At 40.3% G+C, this 17,605-nt stretch overlaps 1 protein-coding gene across 5 annotated transcripts in view; it reads right to left on the bottom strand.

The window, feature by feature from the left end:
- Window positions 1-17,605, bottom strand: part of LOC128703708 (cilia- and flagella-associated protein 251-like) — a 57,265-nt gene that overhangs the window by 11,290 nt on the left and 28,370 nt on the right. For all 5 annotated transcript variants that reach the window (XM_070101323.1, XM_070101325.1, XM_070101326.1 and 2 more), the window contains 5 exons: window positions 10,754-10,845; window positions 8,510-8,623; window positions 3,858-3,901; window positions 2,068-2,166; window positions 1,236-1,396 (listed from right to left, as the gene is read on the bottom strand). In XM_070101323.1, the coding sequence (XP_069957424.1) occupies window positions 1,236-1,396; window positions 2,068-2,166; window positions 3,858-3,901; window positions 8,510-8,623; window positions 10,754-10,845 (510 nt within the window). The remainder of the gene's footprint in view (window positions 1-1,235; window positions 1,397-2,067; window positions 2,167-3,857; window positions 3,902-8,509; window positions 8,624-10,753; window positions 10,846-17,605) is intronic.

Raw genomic sequence — 17,605 nt, 5'->3', positions numbered from 1 at the left:
TACAATACTACAGCCTACATTCCCACCTACAGCCACATACACGCCTACAACGATACTACCACCTTCGTTCCGAGCTACAACTGCTGACACAACTACATTACCACCCAGGTCAAATGAAGGATTCACTTGCGCTGTGATTTAACGACCAGCTCTTTGTGGAAATTTGTCAAATACATGACAGATCGTGTCATTGATTCACCATAAGTCAGCGTGTGCCCAAGTTTTAATGTTGTATTACAACATTATTCTTGTATTTATTACAACATTCAGTTTTTACAACACTGTCCAGACGCGTTCTTGTGCTTGCATGTTACCACAGAAATGCTTAGGAAGCCCACCTCCACCAGTTAACATCCCAGAGTCAGAGATCACAGTTCACCCATATGCAGAAAATCTCTGAGCCCACTACCCCATCCTCAGACGTCAACAAGCTTCACTCAACCCATCTTCAGCTCACACTCACTCAACTTAGCCTCATTCACTCGTCCTATCTTCAGCCCACCCTCACTCAACCTCCCACCTCAGTAAACCAAACACAGCTACACCTCTAGTTTGAATCCACACATTTTCTTCGCTTCCATCTACCCTTTAGTTCCTACAAATTTATTCTGAGTCAGCCTGCATACCATGGGTGTTTTGTACAAGTTTGTTTTTGGTATACTGGATGTCACCAGTTAGTTTCATGTATGTACTCGAGCATATAATTAAGTTTTAAAATTTCGAGAGGCTATTGCGTCAACGATTTTGCGTTGTTATTTGTATGTACGTACTGATTCATAGATATATAATGAAAAAATCATTTCCCCTCTTCCATTTCTTTTCTCTCCTACATAAAATTTTTGTTACCATACTTTGTAATGATGAAGATACCTTCATTAAAATTAGACTTCTCCTGTGTATGGGATAGGCCATTTAGAGAGATGATAATTCCCAAGCATCTCCAGCTCTGCTGGAACGATACCTTTGAAGCTCCAGTAGTTGCTGGACTCTATACTTGATATCATCTTGAGTTCAACACAGAGTATGAAATTTATTCTGTTTGATGGTAAACGACAGGCCATTGCAGCTTGCTAGCTTTCCTTTCCACTATGTAACTAACGTACGAATATGGCAGCAGAATACTAATGATGTATCTCATTTTCCTCTTTAAAAAAATGTGTCCTTATACTCGCGTACCATTTATTCCTTCATGCCTATTTACAAAATCAAGTTTTTCCCCTTATGTACTCTCGTACCTCCACTTGACACCTCCAGGAGACGTGACTGGCGTTGACCCTCCGGTGAAGTGAGCTTCGTAGTTCACGTTCTGTTGTCTCCACATATGTTCCAACGACCTGTTGACGATGGTCAGGTCGCCCGTGTATGCTCTTATCAACTCCTTCAGGTGGTAATATTCCTGCAGGAGAAAGGAAAGGGCACAGATGCCAGATAATGTGGGCTACTGAATCTTGCAACGTGAGGTGGGGTAGTACAGATGACTGAATGAGATAAATAGTGAGGCTTACCTGAGCCTGAGGGAATATAAAATGCAAAGGAGTTTTGTTAGTGCTGTGGGGCTACTGCTACGTCATCCACTCGAATTTAGCACATGTTTTTTTTAAAGTAATAACATTGGACATAGGATAAGAACACATGTACTGGTGAATGCTACAAACTACAGAAAAGTATTTGATGTTGCTGGAGGGATCTTACAGTATGTGTTATTAGGATCTACTATAGACTACTGAGAAAAAGACAGGGAGAGAAGGGGGGAAAGAGGGAGGGAAACAAATCTAGGATAAAAAGAATTTTGGAAATCGAAGAGAGAGGTGGAAAAGAGAAGTTTTAGTCTTATAAACAGATGGAAAGAAAGAGTGGCAGAGACGAGAGATGTAAACTGGAAGAGAGAGAAATATATAGAGGAAAAAAGTGGCGAGACTTGAGTGGGTCTTCAGTGTGTGACCCTTCAATGAGTGAGTCAGGAGTGATTGGGTCTTTTAGTGAAGAGTGGAGGTCAAATAACACGTTGATGAGAGGGACCTTGAGTGACAGGATCTTGAGTGTGCCTGGAGAGGGAGCAACACTCACCTTGGAGTGATTATCAAGGATCCAGCTGAGGTTCCTGAGGTCACTGTACAAGTTGTTTCTCTCTCTCTCTAGAGTCTTCACCATCCTCAGCAACTCAAACTGACACAATGAATATAACTCATCAAAAGTCAGGATTTATTACAAAATCAAAATGTACATAAACACACTAAGAAAAAATTACAAAATGAATATATTCTTAGAAATATTAGGTAAGAGCACATGTAAATAATTTTAATAAAAATTAACATATCCTGAAAAATACTCAATAAATTCTTAAATAAAATCTGAAATTATTAAAAACAAAAAATCAGTTAAGACGAATAAAATCTAAAACAAAACAAAAAAATCAGTGAAAAATTAAAGAAATCTACGAAAAATTAATAAAAATATTGACAATCTGAAAAAATAAGTAAAAGCAAAAGCAAAATAAAAATAAATCGTTACAGATAATTAAAACGTAAGTCAATATTCAATAAAATCATAAATAAAATCTAAGACAATATTAAATGAATTCAGGATAAGATGATTACTCAGACGGAGGATCGATCCTCCACCACTTTTGGCCCTGACTCGTACGCGTTCAGCGCTTCATGGAATACAATGCCATACAACCATGATACAATACCAACCATCGGTGAAATTGTCCAGAATGAGAATCTTAGTTAAATAAAGATTGTATCTGGACAATACAATATAAAGATTGTACCTAAACAATAGAAAATATTGTACCCGGACAGTACAAAATATTGTACCCGGACAATACAAAATATTGTACCCGGACAATACAAAATATTATACCCAAGCAATACAAAATATTGTACCCGGACAATACAAAATATTGTACCCGGACAATACAAAATATTGTACTCAGACAACACAAAATATTGTACCCGGACAATACAAAATATTATACCCAAGCAATACAAAATATTGTACCCGGACAATACAAAATATTGTACTCAGACAACATAAAAAATATTGTACCCGGACAATACAAAATATTGTACCCAAGCAATACAAAATATTGTACCCGGACAATACAAAATATTGTACCCAAGCAATACAAAATATTGTACCCGGACAATACAAAATATTGTACCCAAGCAATACAAAATATTGTACCTGGAAAATGCAAAATAAAGATTGTATTTTGACAATACAAAATAGATTATATTATACCATTTACAATCTTTATTTAACGCCGTTAGTTTTCTTACGATTTTATTACGTTAATTTATTTACACTTTTATTATGCAGATAAATAAAATTTTCATTATTTTGAAGTAAGATTAGAGTTTCTTGGATTAGGTCTGATTAGTTTGGATTGGGTTGGATCTGATTGGGTTATGTTAGATTAGATTGTATTTGATTAGTTTAGGATATCTTGGTATGGATTCCTAATCCTACTTCAATAGCAAGAAATCCCACCTGAGCATGAGGTAATCCCACTTCAACTACAAAAAAATGCCCCTTAAAGAGCAAGTAATCCCGCTTTCACTGCAAGTAATCCTACTTTAACTAAAAGTAATCCTACTTTAACTACAAGTAATCCTACTTTAACTACAAGTAATCCTACTTTAACTACAAGTAATCCTACTTTAACTGCAAGTAATCCTACTTTAACTACAAGTAATCCTACTTTAACTATAAGTAATCCTACTTTAACAGCAAGTAATCCTACTTTAACTGCAAGTAATCCTACTTTAACTACAAGTAATCCTACTTTAACAGCAAGTAATCCTACTTTAACTGCAAGTAATCCCCCATGTACACCTCAGAGTACTACTCACCTCATTGTACTCGTCGAGGTCTTGGTCGTAGGTGTACTCTTGACCTGCAGATAAATGCACTGTTATTTATATATACCTAGTATATATACAGGATTAAATATAGATACTAAAATATATAGTAACGAAGGTACATGGTTAAATATAGATACTAACAAAGATACTGGGGTCAAATATAGATACTAACAAAGATACTGGGGTCAAATATAGATACTAACAAAGATACTGGGGTCAAATGTAGATACTAACAAAGAAATATGGTTCAAATATAGATACTAGCAAAGTTACTGGGGTCAGATATAGATAATACCAAAAATACTGGGGTCAAATATAGATGCTAACAAAGATTCTGGGGTCAAATATAGATAACTAAGATACTGGACCCGAAAATTATTTTAGTTGCATATTTACAAAGATGCAATAAAAGGAATTTTGAAGTTAAAGGTCCATTGTCCTGGAGCAGGTACTAACTCGGACACAGGTACATGGAGCAGGTACAAATTCGGACACGGGTTCATGGAGCAGGTACTAACTCAGACACAGGTACATGGAGCAGGTATAAATTCGGACACGGGTACATGGAGCAGGTATAAATTCGGACACAGGTACATGGAGCAGGTACAAATTCGGACACTGGTGCATGGAGCAGGTACAAACTCGGACACAGGTACAAGTGTAGGTACAGTAGGCTCACTTTCTTGATTATACCTGTCAACTTAGCAGAAAGACGGGAAAAATTTTTTTTTTGCAAGCACGGGATGCAGGTGTAAGTACGTTCACAGGTGCAAATATGGACACATGTGTACGGGAACAAACACAGATGTATTTACATAGGTACAGACATGCGTGTAATAAGCTGGAGTTGTTTGTACTGTGAAAAAAACGGTAAAAATAACTCAATATTGAAAATATTTCGCTCAAACCCTAGTACGTGTAGACAGAACTCAGCCTGACTGTACCACATCTCTCGAAGGAAAATGAGAGGGGCACTGTGAAGGACTCTTGATGCAAAGAATAAGAACTACCCTCTTCATTCGATCAAAAAACATTATCTTCCCTTTCTATTCACTGTTTATCTTCTACTAGTTTTATAATTAGTAATAATTTAAATATACTGCAACGAGAAGTGTTAATAACTGTGTGTGTGTGTGTGTGTGTGTGTGTGTGTGTGTGAGAGAGAGAGAGAGAGAGAGAGGGAAACAGATCACAGAGAAAAATGTGTGTACAATATCTAGGTTATTTATTTAAAATATCGGAAGTACTATCTACTATTATTATTACTACAACTACTGCTACTACCTAGACAGATGAAGTAGGAAAGAAGAAAAATCTCTTCCCGCTCTCTATCTCCTTCATTTACACTGTCAGGATTAAACAAATTGAAAAAAAAAAGTTAAATTCGTGTTGTAGTGAGAATTGGGTACTGGGATTTTCTAGGTAAGGATGTAAATAAGCCCGATAGTGCATGCAACCCAAGGTACCATTGCTTATACTAGTATATATACACACTGAGTTATATACTATATCTGTGTATATACACTGAGAGTTTAATCCTTACTAGGGGGATTTAATGAATCATTGACACGCAGTATGACCAACTTGCTTATACTGCTATGGCTTTATAGCCAACATACAACAGGTAAATAATACTACCCCCCATAAGCTGCTCAAAATGGAAATATAGTTACCCACACAGCTACGCTGAACATGATTCAAGCTACCCGCACGCTTACACATCCTTAATTTATCTACCCACAACTATACAACATGAGTCCACACAGGCCCCAATTGCCGGTACAACTACAATTCACCTTTAACTACATAAAATAGCACTGCAACTACCCATACAACCTCACACTACCTCTACATGCACGCCCCAACTACAATCCAGCAAAGCTTTTACGACTTTAGTTAAAGACAGTGCTCCCACATTGCTTTCATTATGCATATACTCCACAGTGAACATCGTGTGCGCTACCTGCGAACACTGTGTGCAGAAACTCAGCCCAGCGTGTGTGCACGAACTGAACACAGAGCTTGCACAAGCTACATATAGTGTGTACATATCTCCAGACATCGTGTGGATATATTTGTGTACATAGCGGGTGATATATGCTCACAAACGGACTCACATACACAGAGTACTGATGCTGAGGCCCCGTTGATATACTGTTAAAACAATAATAATAACAAAAATAATAATAGAAATGAAAACATTGAAATCAAATTTTATTATATTGAAAAAAAAAAAACATTTAAGAAAACATAATGATCAACTTAGCTAGAACGTCTTCATTTCTCAAAGTGTTGGTCCTGAACTCTCCAGACCTCAAGTCCGATTAACCTGCTTACCTAGACCACATCAGAGATATTAACTTCCTCATACTCCAACAGCACGTCAAATTCACAAAAAAGACTGCTTGCACTCACTCATTTCTATCACGTTCACTGTCTCTGACGTCCCTTACAAGTTCTATCAACCTCATATGTAAATACTTTTTATTACCTTCCCTTTCGACATTTTTAATAGACTGAACAGTTTCAACGTCCACTATTACGATCGTTAAATTACACCTTTCATAACACCATATGTTACGTGCCTATGAATGTCTTGCATAAATTTTACAAATCACTGGGGTTGGGAGTTTACAACTATGGTAGCATGCAAGATTCTGTCATTACCTCATAACTGTGAAAACAGCAAAAGCATTCTGCTTAAAATAACACACATCTTCTCTTAATCATTTGAGTTGTATTTGTAGTAAATCTTATTGGTTATGGAAGTTCCAAGAGGAAAGACCTGGTAAGGGGTTTCCCTTTCTGGCTGCCCTCCTCACCTTGAATTGTGTAATTATGCTTCTAAAGCGATAGCGTCAATGGAAGCCTTTCTGTCCTCTTTCTTCTATAAACAAACTCAGAGTCAGTTGGTCTTAAGAGTCACGTAAGTTCACCTGTCTTCTGATAACATGTTAATTTTTTTCAACTATAAACTACCTTGTCCATGATTAGTATCGTATTTGCTTTGTCTGTTTCCTAAGGTGAAGCCCAGGATCTTTCTTTAATTCACGGTATAACTGCGATAGTAATTATGGACAAGGTAGATTATAGTGGAAAAATGAACTTGTTATTAGATGAAGGGGGAACTTACGTGCCCCTTAACTCATTGACTGGAAATGCTGCTGAGCTGCTGCTCAGTGAATCATTTATTTATTTATATGCACGTACGTACGTAGAACTTACACTGTTATGTGTTGGACTGATCTTCAGAGATGTGGTTGTGACCGTAACATTGTCTTGTGTACACTTAGACTTGTACACTAGGTGAGATCACTATTAGTCTTATTTTGAACTTAAAATATTTATTGGACTTAAGATATGTTTTATGAGAGTTGATGTACTTATCCTCTTGTTTGATTGAGATCAATTTTGGAATGTTCCTGCCTTGCTCTTGCCTGGGCATTAGTGACTGAGTTCAAGGGTATGTCATTTTAAGACATACCTTTCCTGTCAGTCACAACTGGTTCTCATATAAGATAGTATATATTACTGGTTCTAATGCATATTGTGTGCTATTCTAGAAGTCCTTATAAAGTAAATCTAGCAGCTTTTACACTGTTTTGCTAATTCCATAAACAGGTGTTTAAGAAGTGAGCTTTTAATTTCAAACAGTAATGGAAGTGTTTACCACAAGTCCTAATAGAATATTAGTTACACAATCGTATCATATCACATTATCTAATTCTTGTAGTCATTATATTTTTGCGCAATTTTCACAATGCATATTAATTTTATACACAATATTTCGACCGTCTCCAGCCTCCTCTTAGCTGTAACATTCAAAGACCATGACACACCCAGACATCATCGACACCCATGCTGAAATGTGAACACTAGGCTCTGGTGCATTTACCTTCATGCATCTGCTGTGAATCTTTTTCTTCACAGAGCCTCAGCTCTCCTAATACTTTTTGCCCCCAGATATTCTGTGACTGAATTCCTATTTCATAACCCACATAACACACAAACCTAGACACATTCACTTCATATATTTTTTAGTTTAATGTTCTTCATTATCTGAATTTCTTCTTATCACCTTGCATCTTTTAGTTCACCTTCAGCTTTGTTTCTTACACACCCTTTCAAGCTTCTTTCCCAGTTTCTGCATCTTCTCTTCCGAATCTCCCAAAAGCACTTCAGTAATCAGCAAATAACTGTGACCACAAGTTCACATCAGATTTCTTCACCTCAAGAGTCAGGGACATTAAGGAAATGGACCTCTTCCTTACATAGCTGAAATACAAATGCCTCTCATTATCACAGGCTCTGTATGACCCCTATGGGTTTAGTGTTCTACTTACGAATGCAATAACATCAGATTCCTCATCCTTAAAGCCCATACATCTCCCCAGAAACAGATTTCACTTCTATTACAACGCATGCAGTATTAATGGTTGATTAATTACATTAATTACTATAGCAAATTAGCAACACATTACACTATGTAAAACATTTATTGCTGCTAGAAAATAAAGGCAGTAAGACACTGAGAGGTACTTTAAGAAGCAGCGGAAGACTGCAATATACAACTACAAGAAGCAAAGAGGACTACAAATTTAAAACAAATAAGACTAGTATAGAACTGAATAAAGACTTACCTCGCTTGATTTTCTCCCTGGTCTTGTCAACTTCAGCAAGGTACCACGTGGTCTGTTCTTCGAGCTTGTCATTAAGCTCAAGCTGAGCCTCGTACCTCAGCTTGTACTCGCTACCTGAAGTACCCAAATCATGCTTCTGATAAGAATATTATATACAATAATAATATCAGTATTAAAATAGCTTCTAATACTAATTCTGTTGGTACTGCTGTTACTATTATTACTAACATTACTATTACCACTACTGCTATTTCTACTACTATTGCTACTGCTTCTATTATTACTACCACCATTACTACTACTACTGCTGCTGCTACTACTGTTGTTGCTACTACCATTACTACTACTACTGCTGCTACTACTGTTGTTGCTACTACTATTACTACTACCATTACTACTACCATTACTGCTACCATTACTATTACTATTCCCCTCAAGGGAGGTTCCTTGAAGCTGACGAGGGGCTCTTGGTCTAAGGAATTAGATCTTTGCTCCGGTTCCCTGAATTGAGCCTTATACTTTCCATCCCCCCCCCACAAGCGCTGTATAATCCCTACGGGTTTATGATTATAATTAACAAGACCATTCATGTAGAAACGAGGAATTTGCTACTGTCATGGACCCACCAAATGCTTTTGACAAAGTGGATTATTAATTCTGAGAAAGATGTTTCCTGATAGAAGATTTCCTCGTGATGTATATTTTAGTTTACATTGTTTTTGAAGCCAGGAGGAATGAAGAGAAAAGATGATTATTCTAAACTTGAGAAGAATGTGAGAGAAGTGAACAATCTCTCACTAATGCTTTCAAAGTATATTGATGAAAAAGCCTCTGTGGAAGTATTAAGTGGAAGATAGGTATTAATAAAGGGGATATTAATAAGGTCTTGAGGATGTCTCTCCAAGAGAGAACCCGCAGTAATGGATTTAAATTAGATAAGTTTAGATTTAGAAAGGACATAGGAAAGTATTGGTTTGGAAATAGGGTAGTTGATGAGTGGAACAGTCTACCTAGTTGGGTTATTGAGGCTGGGACTTTGGGTAGTTTCAAATCTAGGTTGGATAAGTACATGAGTGGGAGGGGTTGGATTTGAGTGGGATTTTCACATCAGAGCTTATTTCTTGGGTGGCATTGAAAATTGGGTTGGGTAAATGTTTTGTTAGTGGGATGAATTGTAAAGGACCTGCCTAGTATGGGCCAGCAGGCCTCCTGCAGTGTTCCTACTTTCTTATGTTCTTATGTTCTTATTTAGAATTTCTTAGTGATTAAATTTAAGCTCTTGTTGATTCCCTGTCACAGAGGCCTTCAGGAGCATGATAAAATGCATAAATTACCTACACTAGCTTTAAATAGATTGTCAGGTGCAGTTTTGGCTTCTCAGAAGTTTAAACATCATTGTCAGAAAAGAATAAACGTATTTGCATATGCTGACGATATTGTACCATAGTGCCATGTTCCACTACTATAAGATAAAATGACAACAAAAATAATATTCTTTTGTTTAGAAGAGAGATGATATATTTCTGCGTTTACTTATTTTAAAACAGATTTAGTGGGACAAATCTAGTAGTTGCTATTGCTGATGACTTGGTACGACCTATTGTAGTTGCCATTGCTGATGACTTGGTACAACCTATTGTAGTTGCCATTGCTGATGACTTGGTACGACCTATTGTAGTTGCCATTGCTGATGATACGATCTATTTTTTAATATTGTTGACTGATCAGTTTTACAATATAAATTCACACCAATAGATCCCAATATGTCTTTAAAAAGCATCGGAAGGATTACTAAATTTAAAATACAATTCCTAAACCGGTTTAAATTTATATTTTATCTAAGGAGTTATTCAGTTGGGTTATTCAGAAATAGTTAATACCAATGCTGCTACAAATACTATAACTATTATTGCTGTTACTTCTGCTACTAATGCTGCCACTACCTTAACTGTTGTTACTACTACAACTGCTACTACTGCTCTTACTACTATACTATTAATGCTACTACATTGGTTAATATTACTAATGCTACGACTAATTCTGGCATTACGATTAATGTTATGGCTATTATAACAACTAAAACTACTACTACTACTATTAATGCTAATCTACAAATACTATTCCTCTTCTACTACTGCTACCATTGCTGCTATAGTTACACTACAACATAAGAACAGCAACTGCCTATATTTATGGCAAACCTTCCAGAAAAACCTAAACACTGAACAAAAGAACGTCTCTGACCTTCTCCTGTGCCTTCACCAAAGTTTTGCAGTTGTTTCTCCAGCTCCTGGACACTCTGCTCCAGCATCCCTACTGACCACTGGATCGTGTCCCTGGGGGGAGGAAGAGCAGGGTTGGGTGTTAGTAGGCTGAAGTTGGGAGAGTAGTAGGCCTAGGGATGCCAGCAAGCAGAAGCTGAGAGGGTATTAGTTCTGTAAGGGTTAGGCTGAATCGAATCTGGAAAGGTAATAGGTCTAGGTGTTAGGAAGCAGAAGCTGGAAGGATAGTAGGTTTAGAGGTTAGTAGGCTGCACCTGGAAGTTTAGTAGGTTTACTGGAGCTAGGAAGAATCTGGGAGGGTTGTAAGGTAGTAGCAGCAGGGTGTTAGTAAAGAGAAGCTGGGAGGGTAGTAGTAGATTTAGGGATAATAGGTTGAAGCTGGGAGGGTAGTAGTAGGTTTAGGGATAATAGACTGAATCTGGGAGGGTAGTAGTAGGTTTGGGGATAAGAGACTGAATCTGGGAGGGTAATAATAGGTTCAGGAGGGGGCTAGTAGGCTGAAACTGGGATGGTAGTAGTTGGTTTAGGGGGATAGAAAACCGAATCTGGAAGGGTAGTAGAACGTTTAGGTAGTTAGCAGGCTGAATCTAAGAGGGTAGTAGGCCTGTGGGTGCTAGTAAGCAGAAGCTGGAATGGTAGTAGTAGGTTTAAGGGGTTAGTAGACTGAATCTAAGAGGTTATTAATAAGTTTAGGGAGGGTACTGTAGTAGTGTGGTCCAGTGTATAAGAGAAGAAAAAGAAATTGAAGGATTTCTACTCTCCTGACACCTAAATTTGTCTCGTTGTTGGGAAAATCATACATACAAAACTTTCGTCTGTATGGATGACAGTTTTGGATGATTTTAGTATGCTTATTCAGGTACAGGTAGACATAAATACAGTTATATAAATTGTCATACATAGCAGTATATGTGTAGATTACCTAGAATAGCCCCAAAAAGTCAAAATTATCTCAGGACAACCAGTGGACCTCCTTATCTGGGACTGGTGTTGGTAGTTGTAGGTGTGTTGGTAGTTGTAGGTGGGTGTTAGTAGTTGTAGGTGGGTGTTGGTAGTTGTAGGTGTGTTGGTAGTTGTAGGTGGGTGTTGGTAGTTGTAGGTGGGTGCTGGTAGGTGTGGGATGAGTATTGGTAGTTACACATGTGTGTTGGTAGTTGTAGGTGTGTGTTGGCACTTGTAGGTGTGTGTTGGTAGTTGTAGGTGGATGTTGGTAGTTGTAGGTGGGTTACCTGGAGGTTACCTGGAGGTTATTCCGGGGATCAACGCCCCCGCGGCCCGGTCCATGACCAGACCTCCCGATGGATCAGGGCCTGATCAACTAGGCTGTTACTGCTGGCCGCACGCAGTCCAATGTACGAGCCACAGCCCGGCTGATCCGGCACTAACTTTAGGTATCTGTCCAGCTCTCTCTTAAAGGCAGCCAGGGGCTTATTGACAATTCCCCTAATTCTTGATGGGGGGCTGTTGAACAGTTTTGGGCCCCGGACACTTATGGTGTTTTCCCTTAGTGTACCAATGGCGCCCCTACTTTTTATTGGGGTCATTTTGCATCGCCTGCCCAGTCTTTTACTTTCGTAGGGAGTGATTTCTGTGTGCAGATTTGGGACCATTCCTTCCAAGATTTTCCAAGTGTAGATTATGATATATCTCTCCCTCCTGCGTTCCAACGAGTACAAGTCAAGTGCTTCCAAGCGTTCCCAGTAGTTAAGGTGCTTGACAGAACTTATACGTGCAGTAAAGGATCTCTGTACACTCTCTAGATCTGCGATTTCACCTGCTTTGAATGGAGATGTTAATGCACAGCAGTATTCCAGCCTAGAGAGAACAAGTGATTTGAAAAGGATCATCATTGGCTTGGCATCTCTCGTTTTGAAAGTTCTCATTATCCATCCTATCATTTTCTTTGCACGTGCGATCGTGGCACTGTTGTGATCCTTGAAAGTGAGATCCTCAGACATTACTACTCCCAGGTCCCTTACATTATTTTTCCGCTCTATTGTATGGCCGGAGTCAGTAGTATACTCTGTTCTAGTTATTATCTCCTCCAGTTTTCCATAACGGAGTAGTTGGAATTTGTCCTCATTGAACATAGTATTCTTTACCGTTGCCCACTGGGAAACTTGGTTTATATCTTCTTGGAGGTTAACCGCGTCCTCAGCAGATGACAGCCTCATGCAGATTCTAGTATCATCCGCAAAGGATGATACTAGAATCTTGTGGAACAGAGCTCTTCACTATGGCAGCCTCCGATTTAACTCTGTTGACCACTACTCTTTGTGTTCGATTTGTTATGAAGTTGAAGAGCCATCTCCCTACTTTCCCAGTTATTCCTTTAGCACGTATTTTATGGGCTATTACGCCATGATCGCATTTCTCAAATGCTTTTGCAAAGTCTGTATATTACATCTGCATTCTGATTTTCTTCCAGTGCATCCAAGGCCATTTCATAGTGATCCAGTAGTTGTGAGAGGCAGGAGCGACCTGCCCTGAACCCATGTTGCCCTGGATTGTGCAGATTTTGAGAATCCAGGTGATTTGCAATCCTGCTTCTTAGCACTCTTTCAAAGATTTTTATGTGGGACGTCAGAGCTATTGGTCTATAGATAGTTCTTAGCTAATGCTTTGCTGCCACCTTTATGGAGTGGGGCTATATCCGTTGTTTTAAGTGACTGTGGAATTTTACCCATGTCCAAGCTCCTCCTCCATAGTGTACTTAGGGCACGCGAGAGGGGTTTCTTGCAGTTCTTAATGAAAACAGAGTTCCACGAGTCTGGGCCCGGGGCTGAGTGCATAGGCATGTTGTCAATGGCTTTTTCGAAATCTATCGGAGTTAGGGTAATGTCGGAAATCTGGCATATATTTATGGAGTTTTGAGGCTCATTCATGAAGAAATCATTTGGGTCGTCGATCCTCAGACCGATTAGTGGTTCACTAAACACAGAGTCGTACTGGGATTTCAATATTTCACTCATTTCCTTGTTGTCATCTGTGTAAGTCCCATCCTGTCTGAGTCAGGGCCCGATACTAGATATGGTAGTTGCCTTGTTTTTGGCATATGAAAAGAAATATTTTGAATTTCTTTCAATTTCACTAATAGCTTTAAGCTCCTCCTGCCTCTCCTGGTTCCTGTAAGAGTCATTTAACTTAAGTTCGATAGTTTCCACTTCCCTGTTCAGCGCCTCCTTTCGTGTATCAGATATTCTAGCACTCCTGAGGTGTTGGTAGCTGTGGGATGAGTATTGGTAGTTACACATGAGTGTTGATAGTTGTAGGTGAGTGTTGATAGTTGTAGGTGAGTGTTGGTAGTTGTAGGTGTGTGTTGGTAGTTGTAGGTGTGTGTTGGTAGTTGTAGGTGTGTGTTGGTAGTTGTAGGTGTGTGTTGGTAGGTGTGTGCTAGTAGTTGTAGGTGGGTGTAGGAAGATCTAGGCTAGGGTATCCTTCTGTGGTTCAGTTAACAACGCACATCTCACATACTGAGTGTCCGTGATTCGATCACCGGCACGGCACGTGTGTAAACATTGGCCATATTTCCTTACACCTGCTGTCCCTTTTCACCTAATAGTAAGTAGGTACTTGGGTGTTAGCCGATTGTTGTGGGTCTCATCCTGGGGACAAGACTGAAGGGCCAAAGTGTAAATGAGACAGACTTCGATAACGCACTGACTTGCTAGGATTGTCCTGGGTGGCTAACCCTCCGGGTTAAAATTCTCAACAAAATCTTACCTAGGTGGGTGCAGGTAAGTGTAAGGTGGTGTAGGAGGGTGTAAGGGGGTACTGCTTGGTGTAGGTGAGTGTACGTGGATGATGGGTAGACGTATGTGGGTAATGGGTGCATGTGCGTGGGTAATGGGTGGATGTAAGTGGGTGAGGAGTGGATGTACATGGGTGTAGGTTAGTGGTAGTGGGCGTAGGTGGGTAATAGTGTTTGTAGACCAGTCTATGTATAATACTGGTAATAATGTGGAACAATATAGTGGAACGATATTGTGTAACGAATATAATGTGAAAGAAAGATAATGTGGCATATTTAATGTGTATTCTTGGAAGTACTTAGGTAGTCATGGTAACACACAGCGTGAGGGAGAGAGGGAGAGAAAGAAGGAAGAAGGAAGGAAGGTGGAAGAGAGAGAGAGTGAGCTCGCCACCACCGATTGCAATGCTCTTCTCCAAGGGGATGTTGACAACCAAGTGAAAGCCTTCACTGGACACATCCTTAATCTACAACAAGAACACATTCCTCACCGGCAATATGTGACGAAGCCTACAGATCAGCCTTGGTTTGGCTATCGTTGTAGAGAGGCTGATATTGCTAAGTACAAAGCATGGCGAAGGTATAAGAGACATCCTACCACCTATAACAGGAACTTGCACAGGCAAGCCTGTAGGCATATGGGTGACGTTCAAAAGTGGGCCATTGCTAAATGGGAGGTGGACACTAAAAGAAAGCTAGCATCAGGTAGGGTAGGCTCCAAAACCTGGTGGTCCCTGGTCAAGGACAGACAAGGTTATCTACCTGATGAACTCATTCCACCTCTAAATCGACAGAATGGGACCACGTCTACTAGTAGTCAAAAGAAGGCGGACCTCTTCGCTGAACACTTTGCTACCAAAATGCAAGTTCCTGATCCGGCAAGGGACCCTCCTTGGCTAGCTGCAAGAACTGTGTCAAAACTGTCAGTGGTGACAGTAAGGCAGGAGGAGGTGCATTTCCTTCTTAAATCGCTTGACCAAGAAAAGGCTGTGGGCCCAGACAAGTTGAGCCCAAGATTGCTGAGATGTGCAGACCAGCTAGCAGCACCTCTAACTCGCATCTTTCAGCACTGCCTAGTACAGTGTAAATGGCCCTCTCTATGGAAAGAGGCAAATGTAGTCCCTGTTCACAAAAAGGAGAGCAGAGCAGAAATCAGCAACTACAGACCAATGTGACTCCTGTCAATCACTGGTAAGATTCTTGAGACAACAATCTCAAGACAAATGACAGATTTTTTTGACTACCACTCACTACTTTGTGATCGTCAATATGGCTTCAAGAAAGGTTACTCTGCTGCTGATCTGTTGTTAAACCTCTCCACTAAGTGGCACCAGTCACTGGATGAATCCAAAGTCAGCTGTGTGGTAGCACTGGACATTGCTGGCGCTTTCGACCGGGTGTGGCACCAGGGCCTCTTAGCAAAACTTCAAGCACTGGGAATTGCAGGCTCTACGCTATGTCTCCTCAGTGATTACCTTCATGGTAGATCTCTAAGTGTAGTTCTCAATGGAATGGAATCAGCAAGGCATCCTACTGGGGCAAGTGTTCCACAAGGAAGCGTGCTGGGACCATTGTTATGGAATGTCTACTTCAACGACCTTCTTCATCTCATCCCAGAATCACATGCATATGCAGACGACTGTACACTGACATTCACTTATCCAAGAGTAGAAATGCCAGCTGCTCTAAGCTACATCAATCACCAGCTGAGAGCTATATCAGCTTGGGGAAATAGATGGCAAGTAACATTTGCACTTCTAGGCACCATGATGGTAATGCTGGCGCAGTAGTAAGGATGAATGGGTGTTGGCACCTGGAGAAGAAGTTGATATCCTTGGGGTGAAATTTGACTCCAAACTAACCATGAAGAACCATGTTGTAAATCTTGCAAACAAGGCAGCCAGGAAGCATACAGCACTTCGCCGTATCTCGCATCTGCTTGACAGTAGGGGTTGCAAGATTCTGTACGAGGCACAAGTACACTCACACCTTGAGTATTCTCCACTTTCCTGGTTTGCCTGCCCCCCTCTCATCTGCGACTGCTTGACAGAGTAGAGAACAGAGCAAGACGTCTCATCTCTCGCCTGGACCCATCCTGGATAGATCTGCCATTTCAGCAGAGCCTTCAACATAGGAGGGATGTGGGTGGCCTTACTGTTATGTATAAGGCCAATATTGTCAAAGTACCACACTTGGATCCTCTTCGAGGACAGCGTGAAACAAGCTTTTATGCCACAAGACGGGCAGAAAGCAGCAACTTCACTCTGGCTGTACCCTTCTCCACAACATCACTCCATCTGAGATCATATATACCCAGGATGACTCGAGTATGGAAGACATTCGTACAGCATAATGATGTCAACGAGATAAAGTCAGTTGATCAAATGAAAATGCTGGCCCACAGATGGCTCCAATTTCATCCTGTTCCCTACTTGTATGTCTCATAACAATAAAAATGCTTTCAAATGAGCTGATGTAGGTAACAGCTCTTAGCTTGCCAATAAAGTTAGGAATCCTTAACCTGTAAATAGCTTGTTAATAAAGCTAGGGATCCTTAACCTTGTCAAACCCTGTGTAAAAAAAAAAAAAGAAAAAAAAGATATGAAGAGAGTGTGTCAGGGAGACTGAAAATGGGGCTGGTGGGGAGGGAGGGAGACGAAACAAGGGCGGAGGAAGGGATGGAAGTGATAACGAGGGAGGGAGGGAGGGTGGGTTGGAGGAGGGAGAGAAAACGAGAGACCGATATATGGAAGGAATAATGGTGGGCTGGGTGGTGGGAGGGAGTGATGGAGGACTGGTGGGAGGAAGTGATGGAGAACTGATGGGAGGGAGTGGTGGAGGACTGGTGGGAGTGAGTGATGGAGGACTGGTGGGAGTGAGTGATGGAGGACTGGTGGGAGGGAGAGATGGGGGACTGGTGGGAGTGATGGGGGACTGGTGGGAGGGAGTGATGGAGGACTGGTGGGAGGGAGTGATGGGGGACTGGTAGGACGGAGTGATGGAGGACTGGTGAGAGGGAGTGATGGGGGACTGGTGGGAGGGAGTGATGGAGGACTGGTTGGA

Source organism: Cherax quadricarinatus, chromosome 76, assembly GCF_038502225.1.
Source record: "Cherax quadricarinatus isolate ZL_2023a chromosome 76, ASM3850222v1, whole genome shotgun sequence".
NCBI classification, from domain to species: Eukaryota; Metazoa; Arthropoda; class Malacostraca; order Decapoda; family Parastacidae; genus Cherax; species Cherax quadricarinatus.
This window is presented reverse-complemented; position numbering and strand designations above follow the sequence as displayed.